The sequence below is a fragment of the Chrysemys picta genome, chromosome 7, assembly GCF_011386835.1.
Source record: "Chrysemys picta bellii isolate R12L10 chromosome 7, ASM1138683v2, whole genome shotgun sequence".
In the NCBI taxonomy this organism is placed as follows: domain Eukaryota; kingdom Metazoa; phylum Chordata; order Testudines; family Emydidae; genus Chrysemys; species Chrysemys picta.
In genome coordinates, this window is record NC_088797.1 from 108,994,160 (window position 1) to 109,020,526 (window position 26,367).

General features: G+C 39.3%; 1 protein-coding gene across 1 annotated transcript; it reads right to left on the reverse strand.

Moving 5' to 3' along the window:
* Positions 1–144: 144 nt before the first annotated feature.
* On the reverse strand, positions 145–25,009 carry GPR26 (G protein-coupled receptor 26). The gene is made up of 3 exons (XM_005305879.3): positions 24,244–25,009; positions 14,465–14,578; positions 145–5,241 (listed from the first exon to the last, which is right to left on the reverse strand). Exons 1-3 carry the CDS (start codon positions 24,909–24,911, stop codon positions 5,010–5,012), a joined length of 1,014 nt encoding a protein of 337 aa, XP_005305936.1. The 5' UTR covers positions 24,912–25,009; the 3' UTR covers positions 145–5,009.
* Positions 25,010–26,367: the final 1,358 nt, after the last annotated feature.

The following is a 26,367-nucleotide window of genomic DNA, read 5'->3' on the forward strand; positions in this document are numbered from 1 at the left end:
TTAGAGCATAAGCTTTCGTGGACTACAGCCCACTTATTTTTTGGTATGCATCCGAAGAAGTGGGCTGTATTACACGAAAGCTTATGCTCTAATACATTTGTTAGTCTCTAAGGTGCCACAAGTACTCCTGTTCTTTTTGTCCTACTGCAGATATTGGGAGCACAGCCTGGAAGGATCACTTTAAGAGAACTTTTTTGAATATCTAGCTCCTAAAAAGTTGGGAACTGCAGCCTCTCATAACAGGTCTGATCCTAGACCACTGAAATTAGAGGGACTTTTGTCATTTTACTCAATGGGCCCAGAAACAAATCCTACAGACCTAGGAATAATTTAATACTTTTTAAAAAGTATTTAGACCTTTAAGATGAAGATAGATACCTAGTGAGATTTTCAGAAGAACCTAGATACTTATGAAAGGAAGTTGGGTGCCTAGACGCTTCTGGAAATCCCACTAGGTGTCTATCTGAATCTTTCAGAACCTAAACACCTTTAAAAATCTGAACACAAGACATTTAATGGTTGGGTTAAATAATATCTACCCAGTCATACATAGGGCCATATCCTTACCTGATATAAATCAGCATAGCTCTATTGAGGTGAATAAAAATATGATGACTTTATGCCAGCTGAAGATCTGGCCTTTTTATTTACTGGAATGGTTAGTTTCAACCTCTTATTGTTTTTTGCAATGCATTATTAACCCAAATACACCCATTTAAATGCTATAAGCATCTGCCAAAGGACAATGAACATAAAAGAAGCTCATGCTTTTAAAAGGCTACATACCATATTGGGCTAAATTTTCATAAATATCCACCCAAGTTCTGTCTGCAAAACACAGAGTTGCACATGGGAAGATAGGTAATTGGACATGCATGTAGAAAATGGATATAGAATATGGAATTGCAGATTTTAAAGACAAACTGCATATTGTACAGGCAGTTATGCAACTTTTGCAGATGCAATACAAGGTTTACTGAGCACATTTTATGCACACGTTTAAAAAAATTATTCCAATGGTTTAAAATAACAACTGTACATAAAACATACATACACAGTTGTGCTTCCGACAGGAAGACTGCAATTCCGCTTCATGGTCAGAGATACAGTATTGTGCATTCCATTTGCCATCATTATTCTAACTCACTGGAGCGAAAGCATCATATAGTATGTGATAATAGACACATACCGGTAGTAACTTGCATTACATTCATCACTCAGGCACATATTTTAGAAAACTTTGCCCATTGCCTATAAGAATTCAGCTTAATATCTATCACTTAATGAGCCACTGAATCATATTTCTAGCATCCTATAAAATATCAGCAAAATGTTCAGATATTACTTTTATTTTGTATGTTGAATCAGTTTATTGAGCACCAGCATTTAAAGCTCTAGCTTGTCTCCTATGCTAGAAATATGGTAATGTGTCAGATATCTGTATCAAGTTTAAAAAATGCAAGTATGAGGAAATTAAATTTGCTTCTCTTATAAGGTTAATTCTAGAAGAAAGGCACCATGAAAGAAAGATAAATTGCTACACAACATACGGGGGAGAGATTTATTGCTCATGATGACACATGAATCAACCAAGGACTGAGTGTGACACACAGTTGTAATGAAACAAACCTGTCTATATTCTTCTCCGTCTTTTACTAGCCGCCTTAATAGTTCTTGTAAAAGTTGGCTCGGAAGTCATCTCACTCTTTTTGAATGATTGCTCTTTTTAAAAAGTTAATCTCTATGGGGACAGTATTGAATATTTAACCAGTCCTATGGTGGTTCTGCATGCAGACCTCCTATTGACTTCAATAGCAGTCCCATGCACAGATTAACAACAGGAATGGGCCTTAAGACAGCCAGTTGCAATACGCTTAAACAAATGTGATCACTATGGAACATAAAATTATCTGTATTGTACCCTTTACAGTTTTTAAACTGACTAACAGCAGTTAGTCATTCTCCCTGACTCTTGTCAGAAATACAATCAAGCCATTAAAATAAGTCCTTAAGAAAAAAATACTGAACCAGATGTTTCTACTTATTGCACCTGAGAAAATCATGTTAAGCCCAATAAATCAAATCATTAAGATGAGGTAGACAATTTAATTTGGGGGAGAAGGGGCTAAACTTGGGGTGTTGGATCAGAGGAAATTTATTTAAATTCCCTAACTTTTTATGTAGCTATACAATTTATTTGACTACTATTAATAGTTAACATGAGAATATTTATTTACAGTGTAGTTGTCAATCTCCCTCGTTTAATATTTCATTTTTAAAGTATGTGAATGCTTGTTTATGTACACTTCACTATAGAAGAGAGATCTTTATAGAGCAATGGCTAAATTCACCACTGTTCTATGCAGGCTAATGCCCACATGGATACTTGGGGCCTGATCCAAAGCCAATTGAAATTAGTGAAAAGATTCCTATTGACTTCAATGGCCTTTGGATCAGGCTTTTACTAAAGCCTCAACAATAGACATTCTCCCAAGGTGCAGGAAGCTACAGAAAGCAGCTACAACCTCCCTTGCCTAGGTGGGACAGCTGTAAGGGGCCAGTGTTTCCAAAAAGTGGACAAAGCTGGTTGGTAAATGTGCCTGACCACACCACGTGGGACAATACCTTTATTTAGTCTATCAGCCTCTGCTAATGGAGCGCATAGATCGGAATAAAGTTCCCCTCACATAGCAGAAATATAAGGGAGAGCAGTACCATTGCCTACCTTACTCCAAGAATGAATTTGAGCCCTCCAGTGCAGAGGGCCTCATCAGCTCAATATGGCCCTCAGATTCATATTTATCTGCAGAATATGAACAGAGCAAAAAATTTTCAATCTCATCAAGGACCTGAACCATTATTGGAAGATGCCAATCATATGAATGAAGGTATCTCACTATATGCATTCAATTCCAGGTGTACTCTGGGCACAAATCTGCAATCATACCATCACCAAAACATTCAGCTGGTTTTGTGGAGCAGACTATTTTAGACCGAACACTATACAAATCTATTCCTCGACAATTAATTTTTGTTGTGATGTAATTATGATTTCTTGTCTGGACTCTAAATCACTTTCTGTAGATAAGTGTGCAGATCTGAGGCAGAATTTTGTCTCTTTATCAGAAAAATTGACTAAAATCCACCGAGAAGCATTATCTCAGTATCAGAACACTTTGGTTACTGGCACAAAGAGTGAGTTTATAAAAATATTTTTGATATATTTAACAAACATATATACCATGTGAGGTTTTTGAGACCAACGGTGCTTGACTTAAAATTAATCTGGTGTCATAATGAGGACATCATGTGCTACCAATTAACTTTAAAATTACAGTAACAAAAATGAGGATTGATTAATTATTGTTCTTGTTTTTTACATATCAGTTAACTGGCAAAACATTTGGAATGTACAGAGATAATCTTATGCCACCTTGGTTTTCATTGAATCAAAAGGACAATTGCTGATGATCAGTGAATATAATTCTGAATGAATGGCTGGATGATGGTTTCAGGGTCAGAGATGTATGTGTCACTTAATTATGAAGTCATCTACTGAGTATAGTTATAATTAAAGGATAAAGTCAAACGAATAATACTTACAAAACAGAATTGTGTTGCCCTGAACTCCGTAAAGATTCTTATGCTAAGGACTGAACCAAATGTAATATACAGAATGAAGTCCCCATAGAAATATTGTACATAGGATTGTCTTGATTTTGTCTGAATGTTTTGCCAATTTGTATATCTGCATTAACAGCCGACTGAAAATGCAGTGATTGATAATGACAGAGCTGTTCTTTAATAAAAGACTGAGAAGAAACCATACCTCTAAAAGAGAAATGGGATTCTGGGTTCAGACTGAAGTCTGCAGATTGAATCTAGCTCTATAAGGGACTAAATCTAACACCCTGAAATTTGGGAAATTCAAATCTTGATCCAGAGTTTGGACCACAAATTTAGGAGAATTTGGATCCATGATTTTTGGCCCAGTCCATTTCAGCTTTGGGCCTATCTCTACTTCAAACCACCTTCTACTTCTCCCAAAAAACAACTAACCATCAAAAACCATAACAATTTAAAGCTTTTCATGATTAATAAAGTTTCAGTGAAGAAAATAACTAGACTCTTTGAAAACTTTCTGGGAAATGAGTCCAGTCCTGCAGTCATTGGGTAAAATCCTCCCCTATCCCTATACAGTTCAGACATGTGGGAAAGGGACATATGTATCCTGACCACTTATCCCCGTATACCCTGTGGAAAAGTCCTCTAGAATTTCATGGGGAGGAAACCAAGAAAGTTCTATAGAAATTACTCTGAGAACCTACAGGATTTAATAAGGAAAGGTGGCCTTAATTGAGCCATCCTATAGCACTCTATAGGAGATATCATTCTCTATTCAGTTCTACAGGATAGTTCAAAAAAGCATATAGAAAAAGGACCTCAGAAGCTACAGCAAAGGGGCCATATAAGCACATAGGTAAACAGACAGATAATTTTCTATTAAGGTCTAACAAGATTTTCCATAGGGACCTACTCAAGCAGCCAGGTGAGCATCATTCTGTAGTTCTAGCAAGGGGGATCGGGTGGAGCATCACATGGAGCCAGCAACATGTGCAAGCCAGGGATGCACACTACAGCTTTTTAGAGTAGCATTGAAATGGACCCTGCAAAGTTTTGCTCCTGCCACTTCTATGGCTCCCTCAAATAAGGACAGGGTTTGACTCATTATGGATGCATCACCTTGCATTGAAGTCAATGGGATATTTGCGTTTGGAGAGCTGGCAGGTTCAGGTATCAATTACAACACTTCATGTCAAAAGAAGGATATGTGAAGCAGCCAGCTTCACTAGGAAAGTTGTTACATGGGCTGCTGATGAGGTACAAGCTAGACTGTGAGCTTCAGTGAATAACTTTCATGACCATTGTTAGTTAATGATAGCTACATGTTACTCCCCCCAACCACCTTGTATTCTTCCATCTTTCGTGGAGATTCTGTGCTGGCTTCCTCATTCAGTTGTTTGCAATATATTCTGATTGTGCGATTCGCTTGTGAGGGCTGAGGAATTTATGGAGCTTCTTTTAAGAATCTTGTTTATTATGTCCTTCCACGTCTTCTTGTACTGATGTCGTAATAAAGAGTACACAAAAGGGTCTGAAACAGCTTTGCTGTAAGCCAAGCACTTGGAAATGACTCCCCAGTGAGAATTGATGGGGACTACGGATGATAATTCTACCACTCTGCCAAGAAACGGGGAAAAGTGTTACTGAGAGAGAGACATAACAACAGTACAGATGGAAACAGAGCAAACTGCTAGTGGCACACCAGTTGGATCAGGGAGAGGAATTTTCTTTGTATTGTTCAGTTCTTAGCAGAGCAAGGGACTACAATTTCAACATAGCACATTGGTTCTACATACAGCTGCCTTTATTATAAATGGAAGTTACATGCATACCTCCCTGTGCAGGTTAGCAGAGGACTATAACTGGATGACCAGTTCTGTGTACAACAGAACAAACCCACACAGACCAAGTACCAGCTGTATTGTTTTTTTATGTGGTGGTTCTTTATTGTGGAAACCACATTCCCTCACACATAAGCCATATACAGCTGCCTTCTTGGGATCTTGGAGCTACTGAATGACAGCATCAAGAAGGGAAAAAAACATGAGCCCACCTCCCCAAGATCTTTAAACTAAATGCAAGAGACCAAATTCTCATGTTTTACTCAGTCCTTTCTCAGATAAGCTGCATTTACTGTAGTCGGAAATCCTGAGGAATCATCTCTGGATCTGACCTGAGCAGAAATGTTCACTATATTGGACCACATACAGCCCAGCTGTAAGTAAATGCATTCCACTGGCTTCAATGAAGTTGCATCCATTTGAAGCAAGGATATGTTTACTGTTCAAGCTTGATTTTTGGAAATATTGACATGAACATGACTTTACTTGTATGATCTCTCCCATGGCTTTTCTAGTAACAATGAGAAAAGAAAATGAAGAATGTACTTCCTGTTGATTCAGAGCAGGTCCCTTTCAGTGTGGGTCTCACATTGAGCATTTAGGGACCTCACACAAGTCTTATGATTCATAAAAGATATTCAACAATTATTCTTTGATTCTGTAGGCTGTATCCTATCAGTATGCCCTTCCTGAGAAGGTGTATTGCTTTCTTTGATCGCTACTGGATGCTTATTCCTATAAGGTCTTGGTCTAGTAAAGGAAAGCATGAATTTACACTTGGCTTTCTTCAGAAATTATTTTTAATAGTGGTGTATCATCAGCTTCATGTTTATTTTTGGTTTTGCTTAGTCACAAATTAATTAATGAAATGAATACAGTCTTCACTGAAAATTTCCTGTTAAATATCATGCTATTATCACACAATCACTGGTGCACAACGAATTAATCTCAACTCTTACAAGAACCTTTTTTCCAAATTGTCCAAAATAATTTTCTAAATATTGTCCTAAAACCGTTTTTTAGTATGCTAGAGTTCAACTCCGAGAGGAGTGCCATTGCTCAGGCGAGTAGATTGCATGTGCAGAATACTAGCTGTACGTCTACATTGCAAAAAAAAAAACCCAAACACAAAACACAAAGAACTACTGCAGCAAGTCTGAGCCCAGCTAAACGAACTTGGGCTTGAACTATGGGTCTAAAAATAGCAGTGTATAGTGTTCCTGCTCAGGCTGAAGCCCAGATTCTGAGACCCTCCCAGCTCGATGGGTGTCAGGACTTAGGCTCCAGCCCAAGTGGGAATATTTACACTGCTGTATTTAGCCCTGTCATGCAAGCCTCATGAAGCTGAGTCAGTTGATCTAGGCGCTGAGACTTGTTGCTTCAGGGGTTGTGTTTTTGTCTTTGCAGTGTAGATGTATCCTAGATCTTGAAGGATGGTAGTTCCCAGGGCTGCCCAGAGGATTCAGGGGGCCTGGGGTCTTCGGTGAAGACCTGGCACTTCAACGGCGGGTCCCGGGGCAGAAGGACCCCCCCATCGCGGGTCTTTAGGGCACTTCGGCGGCGGGTCCTGGAGCAGAAGGACCCCCCCCGCCGCTGAATTGCAGCCGAAGACCTGGAGTGGAAGAAGCTCTGGGGGCCCGGGCGCCACAAGAGTTTTCCGGGGCCCCCAGAGCGAGTGAAGGACCCCCGGAGTGAGGAAAAACTCTCGTGGGGGCCCCTGCGGGGCCCGGGGCCTGGGGCAAATTGCCCCACTTGCCCCGCCCCACCCCAGGTGGCCCTGGTAGTTCCTGTAATGTTCTCGATAACTTTTGTATATTAGACATTTTGGAAATTGTCTTGTTGTCACAGAGGAACCATATACCTCTTCCAGCTGTTCTGGACCAACTCTTGAGCAGCCTGGCTAATGACGCTAGTAGTAGAAAGTATCATGAGTGTTATCTGGCTCTAAAATAATGGATGAAACATCCAATTTCTATTAAATGTAATGGAAAGATTCCAATTGTCTTCATTCAACATTTGATCTGTCTCTAAGAAAAGGGGGCAATGTAGGAAAATTCATCACTGAGAGATCATCTAGATGCTAATATTAGAGAGATGTTCTGAATTAATAAATCAGTCATTTAATGGAAAAAACGTACACATGTGCAATATAGCAATGTGAATTTTTCAAAGCAGCAGCGAAAAGAGTTTCTCAGCTAAGTTACTGCATTTTATGCTGATTCAAATACAGATACTTCATTTTGTGATATTTCAGGCAATGTTGATAAGACAATATTGAATATTTTGCAAGCTTTTCTCTTGAAAGGTCTTTGAGAAGCACCGAAGGGCAGTTCTGCTTAATATGTGTCCAAAATTGTTGAAAAACAATTGATTTTTCCAGAGCAGTATTTCAAAAGATACATGTCCTGCTATCTGAGAATAAAATGCCCTGATCTGCATTGGGAAATTAAATCTTTGCTGAAAGTTTTCAGCAGCAGGTCCCCATGAACATGTATAGCAAATGGGTTTATTGCTAGTGTTCCTGCAGGGAAAAAACCTGTCAGTACTGTTTCAGAGAGCATGACTGAAGCACAGTTTTTGAAGCAGTATTAAAAGTAGCTTTGTCTGACTCAGTCATCTTACAGATTGTATGTCTTCTCCCTTGGTTTATTAATCTCTTGCTTAATTCCTCCCTCAATCATGCTTTTTGAAGGAGAATTGAGAAGTGGCATGGGCCAGAGGTTAGGGCACTGGATTGGGACCTGGGTTCCTTAATTGGCTCCACCACTAGCTTTGGGCAAGTCACTTCACCTCTCCGTGTTCCTCTTTCCCTTCCCACCTTTTGTTTGTCCTGCCTACTTACACAGTAAACTCTTTGGCACTATGCCCTGGTCTACACTACAAAATCCATACCCCTGACGGATGTAATTATACCGACCTAACCCCCACTGTAGACAGTGCTGTGTTGATAGGAAAGCTTCTTCCATTGATGTAGCTACTGCCTCTCGGGGAGGAGGAGTACCTATGCCGATGGGAGAAGCTCCGGGTAGGCATCTTCACTAAGAATGACAGAGGCGAAATTGCAGTGCTGAAAGTGTAGACAAGCCCTATGTGTTTGTACAGCACCTAGTTCGGAATCATAGAAATGTAGGGCTTGAAGGGACTTCGAGAGATCATCTAGTCTAGCACCCTGTGCTTAGGCAGGACCAAGTATACCTAGACTATCCCTGACAAACATTCAACCTGTTCTTAAAAACCTCCAATAACAGGGATTCCACAATGTCCCTAGGAAGCCTAACCCCAAATCTAACAGAGCTTAATGACCCTTATAGTTGGAAAGATTTTTCTAATATCTAACCTAAACCTCCCTTGCTACAGATTAAGCCCATTACAACTTCTCCTTCCTTCAGTGGACCTGGAGAACGATTGATCATTGGCCTCTTTATAACAGCCCTTAAAGTATTTAAAGACTGTTATCTGGTCCCCTCTCAGTCTTCTTTCCTCAGTGCTAAACTTGCCCAAGTTTTTTAACCTTTACTCATAGGTCAGGTTTTCTAAACCTTTTTTCATGTTTGTTGCTCTTCTCTGCACTCTCTCCAATTTATCCACACCTTTCCTAAAGTGTGGTGCTCAGAATTGAACATAGTTCTTCACCTGAGGCCTCACCAATGCCAAATAGAGCAGGGCAATTACCTCCTATGTCTTATATGTGACATTCCTGCTAATACGTCCAAGAATAGTAGATTTTTTTGCACCTGCATCACATTGTTGACTCATATCCAATTTACTTTCCTCTATACCCCTTAGATCCTTTTTGGAAGTGCTAGCATCTAGCCAGATATCTCCCATTTTGGAGTTGTGCATCTTTCCTAAGCGCAGTACTTTGCATTTGTATTGAATTTCATCTTGTTGATTTCAGACCAATTCTCCAACTTGTCAAAGTCATTTTGAGGCTGTATAATGGAGCCATGATCTCAGTTGAGGCTTCCAGACACTACTGTAATGTAGATAATAATGAAGATCGTTCTATGTCTTTTACACTAGTATTTAAATACTATTTTGTATGGGGGGGTGTTTCTTTATATGAATGGTAAAGTTTCTTAGTGTGATCTTAGATGTTGCAGGAACAGTGAAAGAAAGGGAATTAAGGGGCGACACAGCAGAAAGGTGGACCCCATGATAGAAATACTCTCCAGCATGCCGGTTTTCATATTTTTTTTCTTTGCTGTGAAAACCACTTTTGCTCTCATAGTTTCCCAGTCAATATCATGATGATAAACCTCTCATAAGCCATAGAGGGACTTTCAATTTTAAAATCAGTTGACAAACATGACTTCAATGTCTGTCGGTCTGCACATTGAACAGTATAACTACCGTACTTGCACTCTGTGAGCTGTTACTGTCCCCTATTGCCAATACTGTGAATGTTTAGATGTATATGAACTAAGACAATTAAATGAAATCATTGTCCAAGGGCAGCAAGTGAAGACAATGTTTGGCTATTGAGTTTAAACCAAAAAGTGCTGTACTGTAGATTAGTTTCCCTTTCAAATAATTGCATATTGGCTATTGCATAGCTGTCAAGTTTCAAAAGGGATTTTCTTTCCCACACATAACCAGGACCCCTTCATGTTGAAGATGCCCATTAACAAATTCAGTTCAGGTTCTCTAATCTTTTCTTCATATAGCCATTCTAAAATTGTTTGGTAACAAGCTGTATACTTCTTTCTCAGACAGAGGAAGTGCTCTAAAATGTGGGAAAGAGGTCAAGAGATCAGATAGGAGAAGGACGAGTCATTCAAACTCTGGTAACTAGAGAATACTTTACTGGGTGAGACATTTCATATTCTGATAGAGTTTGATGGAACTTCATTAAATTCAGTGGATGCCTTCAATAACCAAGATGTGAACTTTGTGTTTGACCCTGAGTCAATCAATTCCATGAATTATAATCAATCTTCTCTAAAAGCACATCAAGTAGACAGTTAGAGGAAGCTATCCAAGATTCACTGCTATTTTTTCTTCAATGATTGAGGCCTATTAGAAATCCCTCACATTTATCAACAGAATTTTTAGTAGTTTATTAAATTATATTTAAGTGTCCTTGAAACTTACAATTTGCATAATACATAGCACGTTATTTTTGGCAACTATATATATATATATTTCTATGCCTGTGTTTTTATTACAGATGTAACATATGTAATAAAATCACAGGCATAGAAATGTACACAGAGCCCAATGCTGAATGTTGTGCAATACACAGACAATTCCATGATGGATATTCAAGACATATTGTATTTGTCATCATCTTTGAAGGAAGATTTTGTTTCCCATTGATGAGGGACATTCTATGCATCCAATTTCAATTTTCATGAAACATTAGAGCCAAAAAGTGACATTTTCAGTAGTCGCATTAATATTTTAGTGCCATCTGTAAATTAAATTCCACAGCATCAGCTACACAATTCCAAATGCCTTAATGCTTCAAAGCTGTATTCCTTGTAATATTTTGTTAATATTTTAGAATTTTATAATTATTAGAAAGGAGGTCATGTAGATAATAAATCTTTTAACTTCACTTCCAGTAAACAGGAGAGAATGTTTGTTTAGTTTGAGAATCAAGACATTAATCTCTTAGGCACTCTAGTGAAACCCCTTTGTATTAGTAAAGTCAGTGCATGCCTCTGTGTCTAAACATTTGTTGTAGTGAAAGCTTTTACTGCAAACACACTAAAGAAGCTTAGACAGTGATGTAGTTCCAACATACTTGATTTTCAGTGCTGTAATCTGAGAACAGTTATAGGAAAAAACACAGTATAGAACAGATAGTCTCAAACATTTTATCATTAAACGGTGAGACAAAACATATTTTCTGGGTCTTTAGATGATCGTATCAGAACAAATCCATTCATTTTCCAGAAATTTGGTTAAGACTGTCTCTAGTGTATTACCTCTATTTACCCTGAATTCTTATTGTTTTAGTATATGTCGAAATGCTAAGGGCCAACTTCTACCCTCAGATATTTGCACACAACTCCCATTGACATCAGAATTTGACCTGAATAGTTTCTGATTAAATATGTTGTACTGATGAGATCTTTATTTTCAAGGCTTTATCAGAGAGTTTTGATGCTACATGTTGATTTCTGTGTTAATTGTTGTAAAGAAGCTCCAGGCACGCAGCTCTTCACCTTATTGTTTGGTAAAATGGGAGCCTGTTAGCATGATGTCCTCCTTTTGACAAAGTGCTTGTTTTAATAGCCACTGCACTGGATAACCTCCAAAAGCATGAAAATGACTGCTTCTCAGTGATTGTGAGCAGCCTTATTAACAGTCAGTCTTGCTTCTTCAGTGTGTGTATGTATCATGACCTGCCATGTTCTGCAAGGAATCAGAGTGACATGTGAATTCCTATAACCTGACCTGTGAGCCCCAGAAGCCTTTTTTTCTAGCCATTGTCATATCTCCACTTCACATCAATTAAGGCTTTCAACTGAGACTAGAAGGCTGTTTTTTTCAAAACTGGCTGCCCAAAATTGATTATGAAAATCGAGTATTTATATGCACAAACTGGCAAGTGGGAACCCCTCATTGGAATTCTGTCCCCAAATACTCATTTGTACAAACAGGATTTTGTCTGCAAAGATCAGACAAGCAGGTTTGAAAAATGTGGCATTGTTTGTTTGTCAAATGTTCCATGATGACATAAGAGAATTCTTACCTTTTTTCGTTAAAAATTTGTTTGTTAGAGCTTGTGGGCTATTTTTTGCTGATGTTATGGGATAATTCATTAATTTAGGGCCTGATTATTGACACACAGCATTTACTCACATGAGTAAATGTTGAATATTATGAAATAATATGAAGGGCCTAGAGTCTGCAATAGGTCGCCAGAAAAAATTGAAATAAAAATATTTGTATTGAAAAGCTACAGAGAGGAAATAAAGGGATGTGTGAGAATGTTATCTAATGGTAGGTATAGCTACATATCTTAATATAAAGATATAAGGAACGGAAGCATTGACCAGCAGCATTATTGCAAATCAAAGTATATTAACATATAATATAGAAAGGTATAGCTATCATATTATTATGTTAGTAAATTCTAGAAATATGGACCAAAGACCTTCAGAAACAAGGAGTATTAGTACATGTCAGTGACTGGACCTAATGAGGTTTGTTATAAATTAAAGGGGTGTATCCTTAATAAGTATTTAATAGCATGTTTCTACTTCAGAGCTAAAAACAAACAGTTGCCTCCAGTACTTGTTTGAATCACTGAAAGTACTGGTTTTTAACCCCAGTTAGATTAGCTTTTCCCTGGCTAAACCAAAGTTACTTTGAGATCCCCTTATTCTAAACCCAGATCAATCATCACGCCTCATGATTTACAGTTTTGTGGCCTCAATTCAGCAAAGCATTAACCCACATGCTTAAAACCATCCCTACTCAGCATAGCAGGTAAGCACATATTTAATTGAAGCATGTGCTTAAGTGCTTTGCTGAATTAGGAATGGATTGCTGAAAGAGGGCCTGAGTGATTAACTTTCTTTTTCCATGCATACCTTATATTCACTCTTTGCTTAGAAAAATGACTAGGCGCTCGATTCTGAAAAGTGTTGAGAACTCTGTTCCCACTTAGATATCTGCCTAACTTTGATCACTTGATAGACCGATTGACTTCAACAGGATTACTCACATGCTTAAAGTTAAGCATGTACCTAATGAGCTTTGCTGGATTTAGGACAGACTGCTCAGCGCCTTGCAAGACTGAGCCATAGGCTACTATGGAGAAGAACCTTAAAAATCACCATTCAGCCTTAAATTCAAAGTTTTAGTGTAAAATGAAGTTAGCCTCTTGAAATCAGACAAATACTCTAGTTCTGACATTGTAAAGCATGAGACTGAAGACTAAGTGATTCTAATAATCTAAAAAGTGTCAGAATGTGTTGCCTAGAAGATCTTATTGCTGTTATTACGTGGAATTTATCAATAAATACAGCCACATTCTGTTACAAATAAACACCATGTATTTAATGGTCATTATTGTCGTGGATGTAACATCATGAATGACACTCAAACCTCCAGTTCTGCCAAGAGATTTTAAGACTATTTAAAAATATATATAGATACCAAATATCATAAATATTCCAAAAAAATTAACTTAACCTTTTAGGTTGTGCCCACATATGTTGGGTCTGACTTTCCAGTAATTTATTTTCACTAGAACAGCTTTCAGTAATATTCAAGAAGAAATTTCCTTCTCCAGTTCCAGCACCAAAATTTGTCTGGAGTCCTTTAATAATGAATGCAAGTTGAACATTCCTTTCCAATATATGTAACTTCAGAATGTTTATCTGGGCTACATGCTTTAACATTTTTATCTCATAGGATTAATTTTATGTTTCCTATAGGACCATTTTTAAAGATAAGATAGCAGATGGAAACTGGCATCTGATCATAAATCACAAGAATTTTTGTTTTAGCTCTGAGCCACGAAAGCTTTGATATTCTGTTTATGCTTAAGAGCTCTATCCACTGAGACAAAACTTCCATTTAAGTCTGTGGGCCAGATTCTGATCTCATTTGACCAGATTCTCATAGCTTTGCTCAGGCTGTGTAGTACCTTATTCTGTAAAGCGTCCCACTGAAATCAGAGGGACAATTTGTGTACTGAACTAAGCATGAATAAGGACAGCAGACCCATCTGACCCACCAAGTTCAGTGGAGTTACTCCTGATTTACTCTGATGTGTATGAGAGAAGAATCCTGGCCTATTTGGACTTTGAGATCAAAGTTTGACCTGTTGCCTGACTGAGAATTGGACAGAATAAGAACTATAAAATATATAGAATACCCTTACTACAGTAAATGCAACCTTCATAACAGTGGAAATGTTTGACAAAAAAATTGATGAGAATAGGAGACTTGTGGATTAATATTTTGTTTTCTGATTGATTGATCTAACTTTTCTCAGTTAGTGCATATGGAATTTCAGTAGGTAGGTTTGAACTTACCTTGTAATTACATAAGGTGCAAAACAAAGTATAAAAGTACCAATAAAGGTACTGATTTTCTTTGTTGCTCGTTGCCGCCGTCTCTTTTGTTCTTCTAGACAACGCTCTCGTACACTGTGTAACATTTAACACAAACAATAACATGAATCACAATACCAAATAGCAGATTTTAATGGTTTTACTCCTGGAGTGGCTTATACAAGTCTTCCCAGAAAACGTTCTAGTCATACAGGACACTACTATCTATTAATTCATTGTATCCCTTAACTCATATTCTCCCCCGCGCCGCCCCCCCCCCACACACACACTAAATTCTATTCTTTTATAATGAGATTGGATCAAATTCATCCCTGGTGAAAGTAGCTATACCTCTCCTTGGAATCAGTGGAAGTTGTATCTGCTTATATCAGGCCTGAATTTGGCCCTTTGTAGTCAATGGAATTTGGAAAAAAACCAAAATGGTACATATGGAACACGAGTCTATAGAAAGAACATTTTAAACAACATATTATAGGGGAGGAGAAAAAAGGAGATCAGAACTTCCCAAAGTGATAACCAATACATATTCAGTATATTAATACCTTTACTTAAAAGTGATAAAAATGTAACTGGAAAAATATAACATACTGTGAAAGTTTTGTATGACATTAGAAAGATCATTCTATCACATAGATATGAATTGTATGGCCATACACTTTGTAATTACTTGTAAATTTCTATGCATAATACTAGAAAAAAGTTTATGTAGCTTTGCAAAACAGACAATTAAATATCAAGTCTAAATAGCTATAACATCCTGAACCCTGGACTGAAACCTGCATGTTTTGTTTATAAGGACTGACTAGACAAGTAGAAAGAAATTAACTACCGTATATATTTACTTCGGTATAATATTTGCCATTGTAGCACATGAACTGCTTCTTAAAACTCACATTGGGCCAGATCTGGAGGTGATCTGAAACCCTGGTTCTATGAGCCACCTATGAGTTGCTAAGGAGCTCACCTCAAATTGAAATTAAGTGAGTGAGGATCCTCAGCACCTTTCTGAAATGAGCCTTTGGTTTTACTTGGCAAAACTTCCACTGAAATCAGTATCAATTCACCTAAATGAGGAGTGAGTGTATTTAGGATCCAGTTGAGGCCCATTCTGCTCATCTATACATGGAGAGAAGAGCCCTTTCTCAGGGCTGTTACGTCTGCACTGTGCATGTGGGTGGAAAGGGGCAGGGAAAATGCCCCATCTCCCTCAATGTCCCAACTAGCATGACTACATATGCTATGGCAAAGGCACATTCCCCCTTGAGCAAGGGAAACCAGGAGGCAGATTGGGGCTCTGAGTCAATCTGTTCCCTGCTCTGCTCCTGGGGCAGCACAACTGGAAGCTGTTTCATGCACAGGACTAACAGCAGAGCCACCATTGATCCTAAGTTAGGACTTCACGGTTCGAGCCAGGAGCAGCATTTCTGTAATTGTCATTTATCAATAATTTTATTGTAAATGCATTGTTGGTTCTCAGTTCCAAACATGTATACAGTAACAGGCATAGGGCTTACTCCCATCTCTGGATTCTGATAGCACTTAAGGCTAACGGAACCATAAAGATTTTCATTATCATCTCAGTGTCTAATCCTTTTTTGAATCCTACTAAATTCTGTCCTTCATTGATACCTTGTGGCAATGAGTTCCAAGGCTTGCCGTGGGTTTCGTTAGAGAACGGATTTCCTACGTTCTCAGTTGGAAATAAATTCTTATATTGCCAGCTCCCTGGACATCTTCAGTCACTGTTTTTAAAACAAACATGCCAAAAAAAAGTTTCTTCCTCCCTTGAAATATGTGATCCCCACCCCCATTCCTGAAAAAAATACTCCTGCCCAGGATGGGGAGAATCATATCTCAACAATGCCACGTGCAAATTCTCTTTTTGTTTTGTTTTTTGTTTTTGTTTGTTGATCTCTTCAAGGGTAAAAGTGGAATTTTTATACCTTTGGGAAAGGGTTCCACTGGAACCCAGGATTTGCTTTCAGTCCTGAAGGAACTGGGAAATTGGATTTTAAATATGTGGCATTTTAGATCTAGACCATCTATTTTAGGTTACTGATAGAGGTTTTTATTGCTTCCTCTTTGCCCTGTACAGCTGAACTCATGGCAACTCAGCCACCTGGCTTTCTAGGTGAAGGAACTTAATCCAAAAAAACCCCAATTCTCATCAATTTTTTTAACTCTCTAAAATATTTTTTCTCTATGTTATGTGGCATATTTGGAACCATTTAGTATTCAGGTTTTATTAACACTCAACTGGGACACTGCATATGTCACGCAAGACGTCCCAACTTGTGAGTAACACAACCATCCCAAAAGCATGTGATAAACACATCACATCTTAATATATTTTCTTTCACTCTTTTTCTTAGATACTATATATATGTATTTATGTGTATATGTATATTTCCATATGCAAATGCACTTATATGTTTATTAGGGTTGTCAAGCGATTAAAAATTAATTGAGATTAATCGCACGATTAAAAAAATCAATTGCGAGTAATCATGTGATTAATTGCACTGTTAAAAAATAATAGAATACCATTTATTTAAATATTTTTGGATGTTTTCTACATTTTCAAATATATTGATTTCAGTTACAACACAGAATACAAAGTATACAGTGCTCACTTTATATTATTTTTTATTACAAATATTTGCACTGTAAAAAAGTTTGTTTTCAATTCACCTAAAACAAGTACTGTAGTGCAATCTCTTTATCATGAAAGTTTAACTTACAAATGTAGAATTATGTACAAAAAAATGCATTCAAAAATAAAAATGTAAAATTTTAGCGCCTGCAAGTCCACTCAGTTCTACTTCTTGTTCAGCCAATCGCTCAGACAAAAAATTTGGTTTACATTTGTAGGAGATAATACTGCTCACTTCTTGTTTATAATATCACCTGAAAGTGAGAACAGGCATTCTCATGGCACAGTTGTAGCCGGCGTTGCAGGATATTCACATGCCAGATGCGCTAAAGATTCATATGTCCCTTCATGCTTCAGCCACCATTCCAAGGGACATGCGTCCATGCTGCTGATGATTCTGCTTGATAACAATCCAAAGCAGTGCGGACCGATGCATTATCATTTTCATTATGCTGAGTCACTTGCCACCAGCAGAAGGTTGATTTTCTTTTTTGGTGATTCGGGTTCTGTAGTTTCCACATCGGAGTGTTGCTTTTTTAAGAGTTCTGAAAGCATGCTCCACACCTCATCCCTCTCAGATTTTAGAAGGCACTTCAGATTCTTAAACCTTGGGTCGAGTGCGGTAGCTATATTTAGAAATCTCTCACTGGTACCTTCTTTGCGTTTTGTCAAATCTGCAGCGAAAGTGTTCTTAAAATGAACATGTGCTGGGTCATCATCCAAAACTGCTATAACATGAAATATATGGCAGAATGCAGGTAAAACAGAGCAGGGAACATACAATTCTCCCCAAGTAGTTCAGTCACAAATTTAATTAACACATTTTTTTTAATGAGAGTCATCAGCATGGAAGCATGTCCTCTGGAATGATGACTGAAGCATGAAGGGGCATACGAATGTTTAGCATAGCTGGCATGTAAGTATCTTGCAATGTCGTCTACAAAAGTGCATGTAAAGCCTGTACTCACTTTTAGGTGACATTGTAAATAAGAAATGGGCAGCATTATTTCCTGTAAATGTAAACAAACGTGTTTGTCTTAGCGACTGGCTGAACAAGAAGTAGGACTGAGTGGACTTGTAGGCTCTGAAGTTTTACATTGTTTTGTTTTTGAGTGCAGTTATGTAACAAAAACAATCTACATTTGTAAGTTGCACTTTCAGAACAAAATGATTGCACAGTATTTGTATGAGCTGAATTGAAAAATACTATTTCTATTGATTATCATTTTTACAGTACAAATATTTGTAATAAAAAAGAATATACACTTTGATTTCAATTACAACACAGAGTTCAATATATATGAAAATGTAGAAAAACATCCAAAATATTTAATAAATTTCAATTGTTATTCTATTGTTTGAGAGTGATTAAAACTGATTAATCGCAATTAATTTTTTAATCATGATTAATTTTTTTAGTTAATCGCATGAGTTAACGGCGATTAATCAACAGCACTAATGTGTATATATATATAAATATATATACATAGACATATGTTTCAGTAATGATAATAGAACTGCACTCATCATCTACCTTTCATTAATGTTTCTTCAGATCACTGAGATCATTAATTAAGGAAATTTCACAACTATGCTATACTCTGTTGGAAAGCTGGTATAAAGCAATTCATTCTAGAATGGAAAGTTTATGAGATAATGGACTTTCAAATAACCACAATGTGATATATAGAAGCTAATTTTGCGGGGGGAGATTTCTAAATTTTCTAGCTGTCTACTCCAGTATATAAGTAAGCCAACATGGCTTTATGAGTAGAGAGATGAAAAACAATAGTAATAAAAATGTAAAACAATTTTTTAAAGGTGTGCCCCAAACAAACACATGATCACGTGAGGTGTTTTAAAAGTTTTCTTGGCACTCATTTTGGATGATCTTCAAAGATTACCGGTTGCTTTACAATTCAGGAATAATGTGGCCATCCTTTCCAGCATTATGCACCCTTGTGTGTACATAAAAATAAATTTCAAAAAATATATATATATATTGGTAAATAAGATCCCAATCCTGAATTATGAACCACAGGGGGCAGAGGGATGTGTGTACATGTTTCTCAGTGCAGGATTGTGGCCTAAATATATTCCATCCAAAAAGAGGAATTGGGCATTGGCAAGGCAGGAAATGCTTAGTGAAGGACAAACACTCAGCTTGAACTTTGTACCCTCATTCACATTCCTTAACATATAGTCTCTGTTTGTCGTCATATAGATAATGCAATAAAAACTGGGATTTTGTATAAATCTCATATGCAGGCCATATATTGTACTGTCGTATAACACAGATGGTGCAAGATTTTGGGAAAATAACTGAGTGGGAAGAACCCCTTTGTATGCTGGGGTTCACCATCATTTTGACTACAAAAATTTAACATTTGTAGATCAGATTAAGGATGCAGAGGGGAAAATGAATATTTGTTATGGAAAATGAGAGGTAGACAGAAGGGGCAGGGGAGAGAAAGAGAGAGAGAGAGAGGGAAATACTGGAGGATAGACATTATGGAGAAAATGTAGGTAGAAAAGGGCTGATTGGGGGGCATGGAGGATGGAGAGTGACTGATTGAATCAAATGAAGACTGAGAGATGTTGGGGTTACAGTATTAAAAAAATGGAAAGATCTGTGTGTGTAATGATTATGCCTTGTATTGTGCCTACATTGTAGCTGTCTGGAACTCATACTGTCTTTTTTGCTAGTAGTTTGTACAGTGCCTCATAATGGTCTCTTGAGTATGTGGGATGTTTGAAATGACTGTATTTTCCATACGTAGTGAACAACAGGTGAATTATTCAGGTCTTGCCAAACAATATATAGATGACTAGATGACACCATTACATCTTTGTGCCTCCTATTTGACGTCTTTTAATCATTCCTAAGGAACTTCCTTTCTGTGGTGGGGGAGTTCTTGCTTTTCTTTCCTTCTCTGTCTTTATTCCCTTTTGTTCTCTCATTCAATTGTCTTCTCAGCTCCAGGTATTTCCCACTTTTATATTCCTGCCATATTTTTTCATTTTCCACAGTTTCTTTATATTGTTTTTTTTAACTCTTCCTTACTCTCTCTACATATCTGTTTCCCCTTACATGTGTTGTTGCTGTTAATAGAATTATAACTGTTACTAATATTGAGCCTAGGAATCACAACCATGGATTCTTGAAGTTTATAGGTGTTACAGTAAGAATAATAATTAATAAATGGATGGTGGATGAGGATTAGCTGGAGGTATACAGTATATTATTGACAAATTCAGAATACTATTATAGGGGTGAAAAGTAGTTCATAACTATGTGTGCTATAATTTGGTGATGTATCAGATATAATCGAAGACACTTGGTTTCTAACTGTGGACCCAGAATCCTATGTTAAACACTGCAGTTCAAAAGAGTTCGTGAAGTATATGATGTATTTATATTGTTTTATTCCAAAAAGGGTATTTCCTACTTCTGAACCTTTTTTAAACTGTTATAAAATAACAACCATATATTATTTTTAGTTCACCATTGCATAAACTAGGTCAGAATATAACTGCTATATTCTGTATTTTGTTTTTCAATTTTCTTAACCAACTAAGTAGCACTATTTGGAGGAAAGTAAATAATAGCATTGTCCCTTAAAAATTGCAGATTGCTTTAGATAACTGTAAAGTAGTTGCAGTATTCAAGATATTCCCACAATAAATATCAGAAAGCACAAGGGAATACAGCTGATACTAAGGTAACCCTGTCCAATTATCTTGCTAGAACTGAAAAATTTGGGGGATTTGGAATTCTAACTCCCATAGACTCCTTTGAAAATCCCAACCTAATTTCTTAGGCCTTGATCCACAAGATAAATCAATAAGAGAACTTATATATTTAAAGTTATGCATCTGCTGAAGTGCTTTGCTGGACTAGCACTTTATAGACATATGCAGAGATGATAAGAGGGTCTCTGGCTTTTTTATAGGCTTCATATCATAGGAGCTGTTACAGTGTATAACTGATTCATATACAGTAATTCCATCCATTTGTTACAGCAGTGCGGGACAGCAAAGCTACAGATCAAAGTCAGCCAATGTTTCTGTTATTTACAACAGGATTTAAAACTCATTTTACTGTGCAATGTGCAGGGATTTGATATAATGGATGGATTACAATTATCACGAATGGACATGATGTTCTCCATGTTACCCTGTCAGTTTGCAAGATAAGGTGTGTAACATTTACAACCACTTTGGATCAACCCCTGGTAACTAGAAACCATTGTTTCAATGAAAAGTTTCAGAGTAGCAGCCGTGTTGCATCCGAAGAAGTGGGCTGTAGTCCACGAAAGCTTATGCTCTAATAAATTTGTTAGTCTCTAAGGTGCCACAAGTCCTCATTGTTTCAATGTTTTAGCTCAGAAACATCCTCAAGTTAACCTAGGCTAGAGAAAATCATGATAAATCATATTAAAAATGAGAAAACTTTTCACAAAACAGAAAATGCTTGTTTGGACACTTATTTTTATAATCTTCTAAATACTGTAGAAACTATTTTAGGGCCCAATACTGCCCAAAGAGTCAAGAACAGTGATGACTATTTTAATTGGTCCCAATGTAATCTATGGCACTGCTCATGGAAGTAACCATTACATTTGGTAGTGTTTGCAAGAAATAATACTAAGAACTATTTGGCTATTTTTTATCAACCAAATGGCACATATGGTAGGGGAACCCTTATTACTATGGAGCTATGGATAAGGGAGTGATTTATGCTTGTGAGTCTCATTAATGCCAGCAGGAGATACTCCCTTATCCGCCCCACATCCTTAGTTGAAAACAACCCTAAATTGTTACTTAAGTGGAAAAAGGAAAGATTTTCTGAGCTAAGGTTTCCATTTCTCTCTCATCTAAGTCAACTGCAACTAAAGCAGGCACTAAAGATGGGTGAAATCCTATCCCTTTGGTACTTGGGGACCCAAGACTCAGCGGTACCAGAAATTTGATTCATGTTCTTGTCCCCATGAAGGCAGGATCTTCACCAGTGGGAAGAAGCTGTCTTGCCCTTCTGGAGCTCAGCTGCTAGCTAACTGCAAGCTGAATATTGTCCCAGCAAGGGGAGCCCCTAAGTTTGTCTTGCAGGGATAGAGGCTGAGGTTGATCAATAGCAAGAAATGTCACTGTGGATGACTGGAATGGAATGGAACCTTTTCTCCATCCCCATACAGACCTCCTCTCCCGCAGCCAGGTCTTCTCCCCTCCAACACATTTTCAGAGAGATGACCTCCAATCAACCCACCCACAGCCAGATATCCCAGAAAAATCTCTTCCCTTCCACCCCACTCCCAGCTCCTCCCCTTCACCACGCCCAGATGGACCTTCCCAGACAGATCTACTCTCTTTAAACACCTCCTCCCCTTGTCCACCTCCAGCCAGAGACTCCCAGTCAGACCTCCTTTCCTCAGCCCAGCCCCAGTCAGACCATTTTCTCCCTTCCCCCAGCTGAATGTACCTCTAGACAGATCTGTTCCCCTTCAATCACTTACTGCGGGTAGCCAGACACACTTCTGCTAGAACCCCCAAGCCAGACCAGTTCCTTTGGGCCCCCCAAGCCCAATCAATCAGACCCATTCCTCCCTACTTTTCTCCTTGCCAGAACTCACCCTTCTATCCATTCGCACTCTCCTCAGCCACCCCAGTCAACCAGACCTTCTCCCACCCAGCTCCAACTAGCCAGATTCCCTACATCCTAAACCAGGACACTGCCAGCCAGACCCATTCCCTTCCACCGCCACCCACCAGACCCATCTCCCCATGACAGCCCCCAGACAGACAGATTTGAATACCTGCCCCCCCCCCCTCCAGGAAGATCACTCTAGCCTGAAGGGCTCTCTTCTATCTCTCCAGCCCCACACCCATCCAGCTCCAGCCGGACCCGGACCCCTCAAGAGTTTGGTCCTCTCTTTCCCATCCTGTCCGCCTCCTCTAGCTAGACCTGTTCCCCTCCCAAACCTCTCCCTCTCTGCTCTCCCCACGGCCAGGCATCTCCCCCTCTGCCCCTGCCTCTCAGCCAGACACACTCACCCAGCCAGAGTCACTCCCTTCCTGACTATTGTCCATGGTCTTCTCCCAGCTAGACTCCCTCTCCGCCAGCCTCCACTACGCCCCCCCCCTTCCTTTCTTACTGACCCGGGAAGAACCCCCAGCAAAAATCTGCTTCCCTCCAGACTTCTCTATTGGGCCAGATCCATCCCCTCACAGATCCCCCGAGTTAGTCTTTCAACACACGCTGCAAATACCCTCTTCTGAACCTGCCCCCCACTCCCTCCACACACTCCTTCAACGCCCCTATGTTCATCTAAGAATCATTATCCCGCTGTATTCCAACGTCCCATTCCTTCTGTACCTAGGCAGGATGGGCTGATGGAAGATCTCGGGGGCAGATTTAACTCCCGTTCCCTTTGCTTGTCAGATTAAGGCTGGCACTGAATGCTCGCGGGTGTGGATTTACATCTAGGTATTCACTCGTGTTTATCTGGTACGTAGTCTTGCCTAAGCATCTTCCTTCAAGGGGGAGAAAGTTACTGACTCCGCGCTGACAATGCAAGGCTCGAGCAAAGACATTACATTCGGCGCAAAGTTAAAGGGCAGGCTCAATTTCAGTTTAATCCACCTTCAGTGGTACCCAAGCACATTTTAGAGCGTCGTTAGCAAAACTTCGGCACGTGCTCATCGGAGCCAAAGGGCAACATTCACAGAACTATTTGCAATGGAAGGGCCGTCCTATCCAAAGCTCGCTGCTCCGGTGCCCTCCACCCCAATGCAATTCCCCGGACATGACATAAACCCGGTTAAATGACATTGCTTGCCATTCTCCCATCTCAAGAGTTGTTGGCAATGAATTTAACAGCAAATGTGAGCGCAACTCAAATAAGCATGCTGATTATAAGCAGACCAGAGCTATATTTTCGATGCTCTCCTCCTGTCCTCCCTTCCCCAATACCCTCCTCGCCTTCCTTGTGATACAGATTGGACCCTATTTAGGATGCTGAAGCTCCGGATCTGGCTTCCTTTGCAGTGGGACCCCCTCATTCATTGAGCATACAGACAATCTCCTTACCTGGGATGGATGTCCACCAGCAGCACCAGTGTCTGCATAGTAATCACGTCAATCCGTTTACAGTGAAACCGTGCCACCTTCAGCACTTTTAGATAGGTGAAACACAACACTACGAGGGAGAGGAGGAAGCTGAGGATGTGAAAGACCCCCGTGAAAATCACAAACTGTGTCCTCTCCTCTGATCTGTTGTTGTACAGGGTGCAGGAGGCATAAAGGTGATGGAAACCCACCCAGGAGAGAGAAGCTGCCACTATAGGGAAGGACACAGAGTGTAGCCACGTGTAGCTGAGTATCAGAGCAGCATCTTTGTAACGCATTTTGGAATGATAACTTAGAGGGAAGACCACAGCTATCCATCTGTCTATGCTCAGCGCTGCCATGCTCAGCATGGAGTTGGTGGTCAAGAAAGTCTCCAGGAATCCCACCATGTGGCAAAACTGATCTCCCCCCGGTTGATTCTTGTAAATGATCCCAGTCAGGGTCAGGGGCATGTTCAAGACCGTCATCAACAAGTTGGAGAAGGTCAGGTTGAGGATAAACAATCCCGGGACCTGCTTGCGGATGTCGGCGCTGTACAAGAAGCAGATCAGCACCAGCACGTTGGACAGCAATGACACGAGGATCAGGACCACAACCAAGAAAGCCAGGATCACTTCCCAAATGTTCATGGTGCGTCCATTCACAGGAGGAACATTTCCCAAACTGCACCCAGCGGGCACCCAGAGAACATGGTGCGAGGCACTCTCACCTCCTCCTCCTCCCCTGCCTGCTCACACTCCGGCATGCCCTCAGTATTTTTAGAAGAACTGCAGTTCCCCCCCCCTCACCCTCCCCTCCCTCCGCTGCTTCTTTCCACGTCAACGCTTTCAGAGACGTGCACAAAAGCACTGGGAATGCCCGTCAAACGGCGAGGAGGGCTTAAAAAACATCAGCAGGACTGAACCACTGTCTCCACTCCTTCCATCCAAAAGAAGCAGGTTGTTCTGAGAAGCGGCTCTCCTGAGATTCCTAATTATCAGTCCCAGCAATTCACCGAGTGCATTTAGACGCTCCCTCTCCTCCTCCTTCTCTCCCCTCCCCTTTCAGGCTGAATCTAACCTGCTTTTAGGATCACAGATAAAACCCCGATGAATTGATTAAAGCATGCACACTGCTGGTGCTTCGCAGACATTAATGGGTCTGTCGTCCCTCCTCGCCCCTTAGAAAGCTGCAAGAGTGACTAGACTTTCCTCAGGAGAAATCGCATGCTTCTATTTAATCGATTTAGCCATTAATTTACAAACGACAGACACCTAACTGAGTTCCTAAACTCCAGTATTTTTCATGCATTTCACGGCATCTGTTTGCGCAGTCACTAGTGTTCACCTAAGGCACAGGCTCTTCTTTGTATGGATTAGCTGTGCTCAAAAGGAGGGTCAGGATAAGGTATTCTATTACTATTCTTACAGTGTTATAGGGAAACAATAATAATTCTATAGCTTATACTTCTTTTCACCCATGGATCTCTGAGCAGCGTACACCTTTGTCCCCTTTTTAGAAAGGGGGAAATCAAGGCACAGAAGGGTAAAGTAACTTGCCCCAGGGTCACATAGCAGGTCAGTAGCAGAGGAACAGGACCCAGGTCTCCTGACTCCCTATGAAAACATTTGTTTCATCATCAAAGGAATTAAAAGAGATTTATGGGTACAGATTTCCTTTCCTGTCACTTTAAAATTGCTCTAATTAAAATGCTTAAATGTTGCAAGCAAGCAATGCTGCATTCTGAACAAGGCAGTCAATTCTTAATACTCCTGCTATAAGAATGCAAAATATACCCTGCTGCAGGGTTATGGTGGCTTAATAAGTGCATAGTACAGTCTGTGGGTGCAGGGACTACATTTTTTAAAGGATTTTTTACTGCTTACTTCTATCACTTGCACAGTACAGTTCATGGTTGATTTACAGTGTCTATTCATTTTAAAAATACCCAACCTCTAATTCACACAGTAGAAGAGCTGTCACCATCTACTGTATCAATGGCTTGTGTATTAGAGAAGAGCCCCATATTATTCCATCCAGGTGTTTCTTGCTTAACACAGATTTAACAAAGAGAAAGAGAAAAAAAATTAACCTACTAAGCCATAT

Excerpts from the sequence above, each read along its gene's own strand:
- GPR26 (XM_005305879.3), bottom strand. The coding sequence starts at position 24,911 with ATGAACATTTGGGAAGTGATCCTGGCTTTCTTGGTTGTGGTCCTGATC. Across the intron at positions 14,579-24,243 it reads CTGGTGGACATCCATCCCAG|TGTACGAGAGCGTTGTCTAG; the intron begins GTAAGGAGATTG and ends AATGTTACACAG. Across the intron at positions 5,242-14,464 it reads GCACCTTATGTAATTACAAG|AGTGGTAGAATTATCATCCG; the intron begins GTAAGTTCAAAC and ends GTTTCTTGGCAG.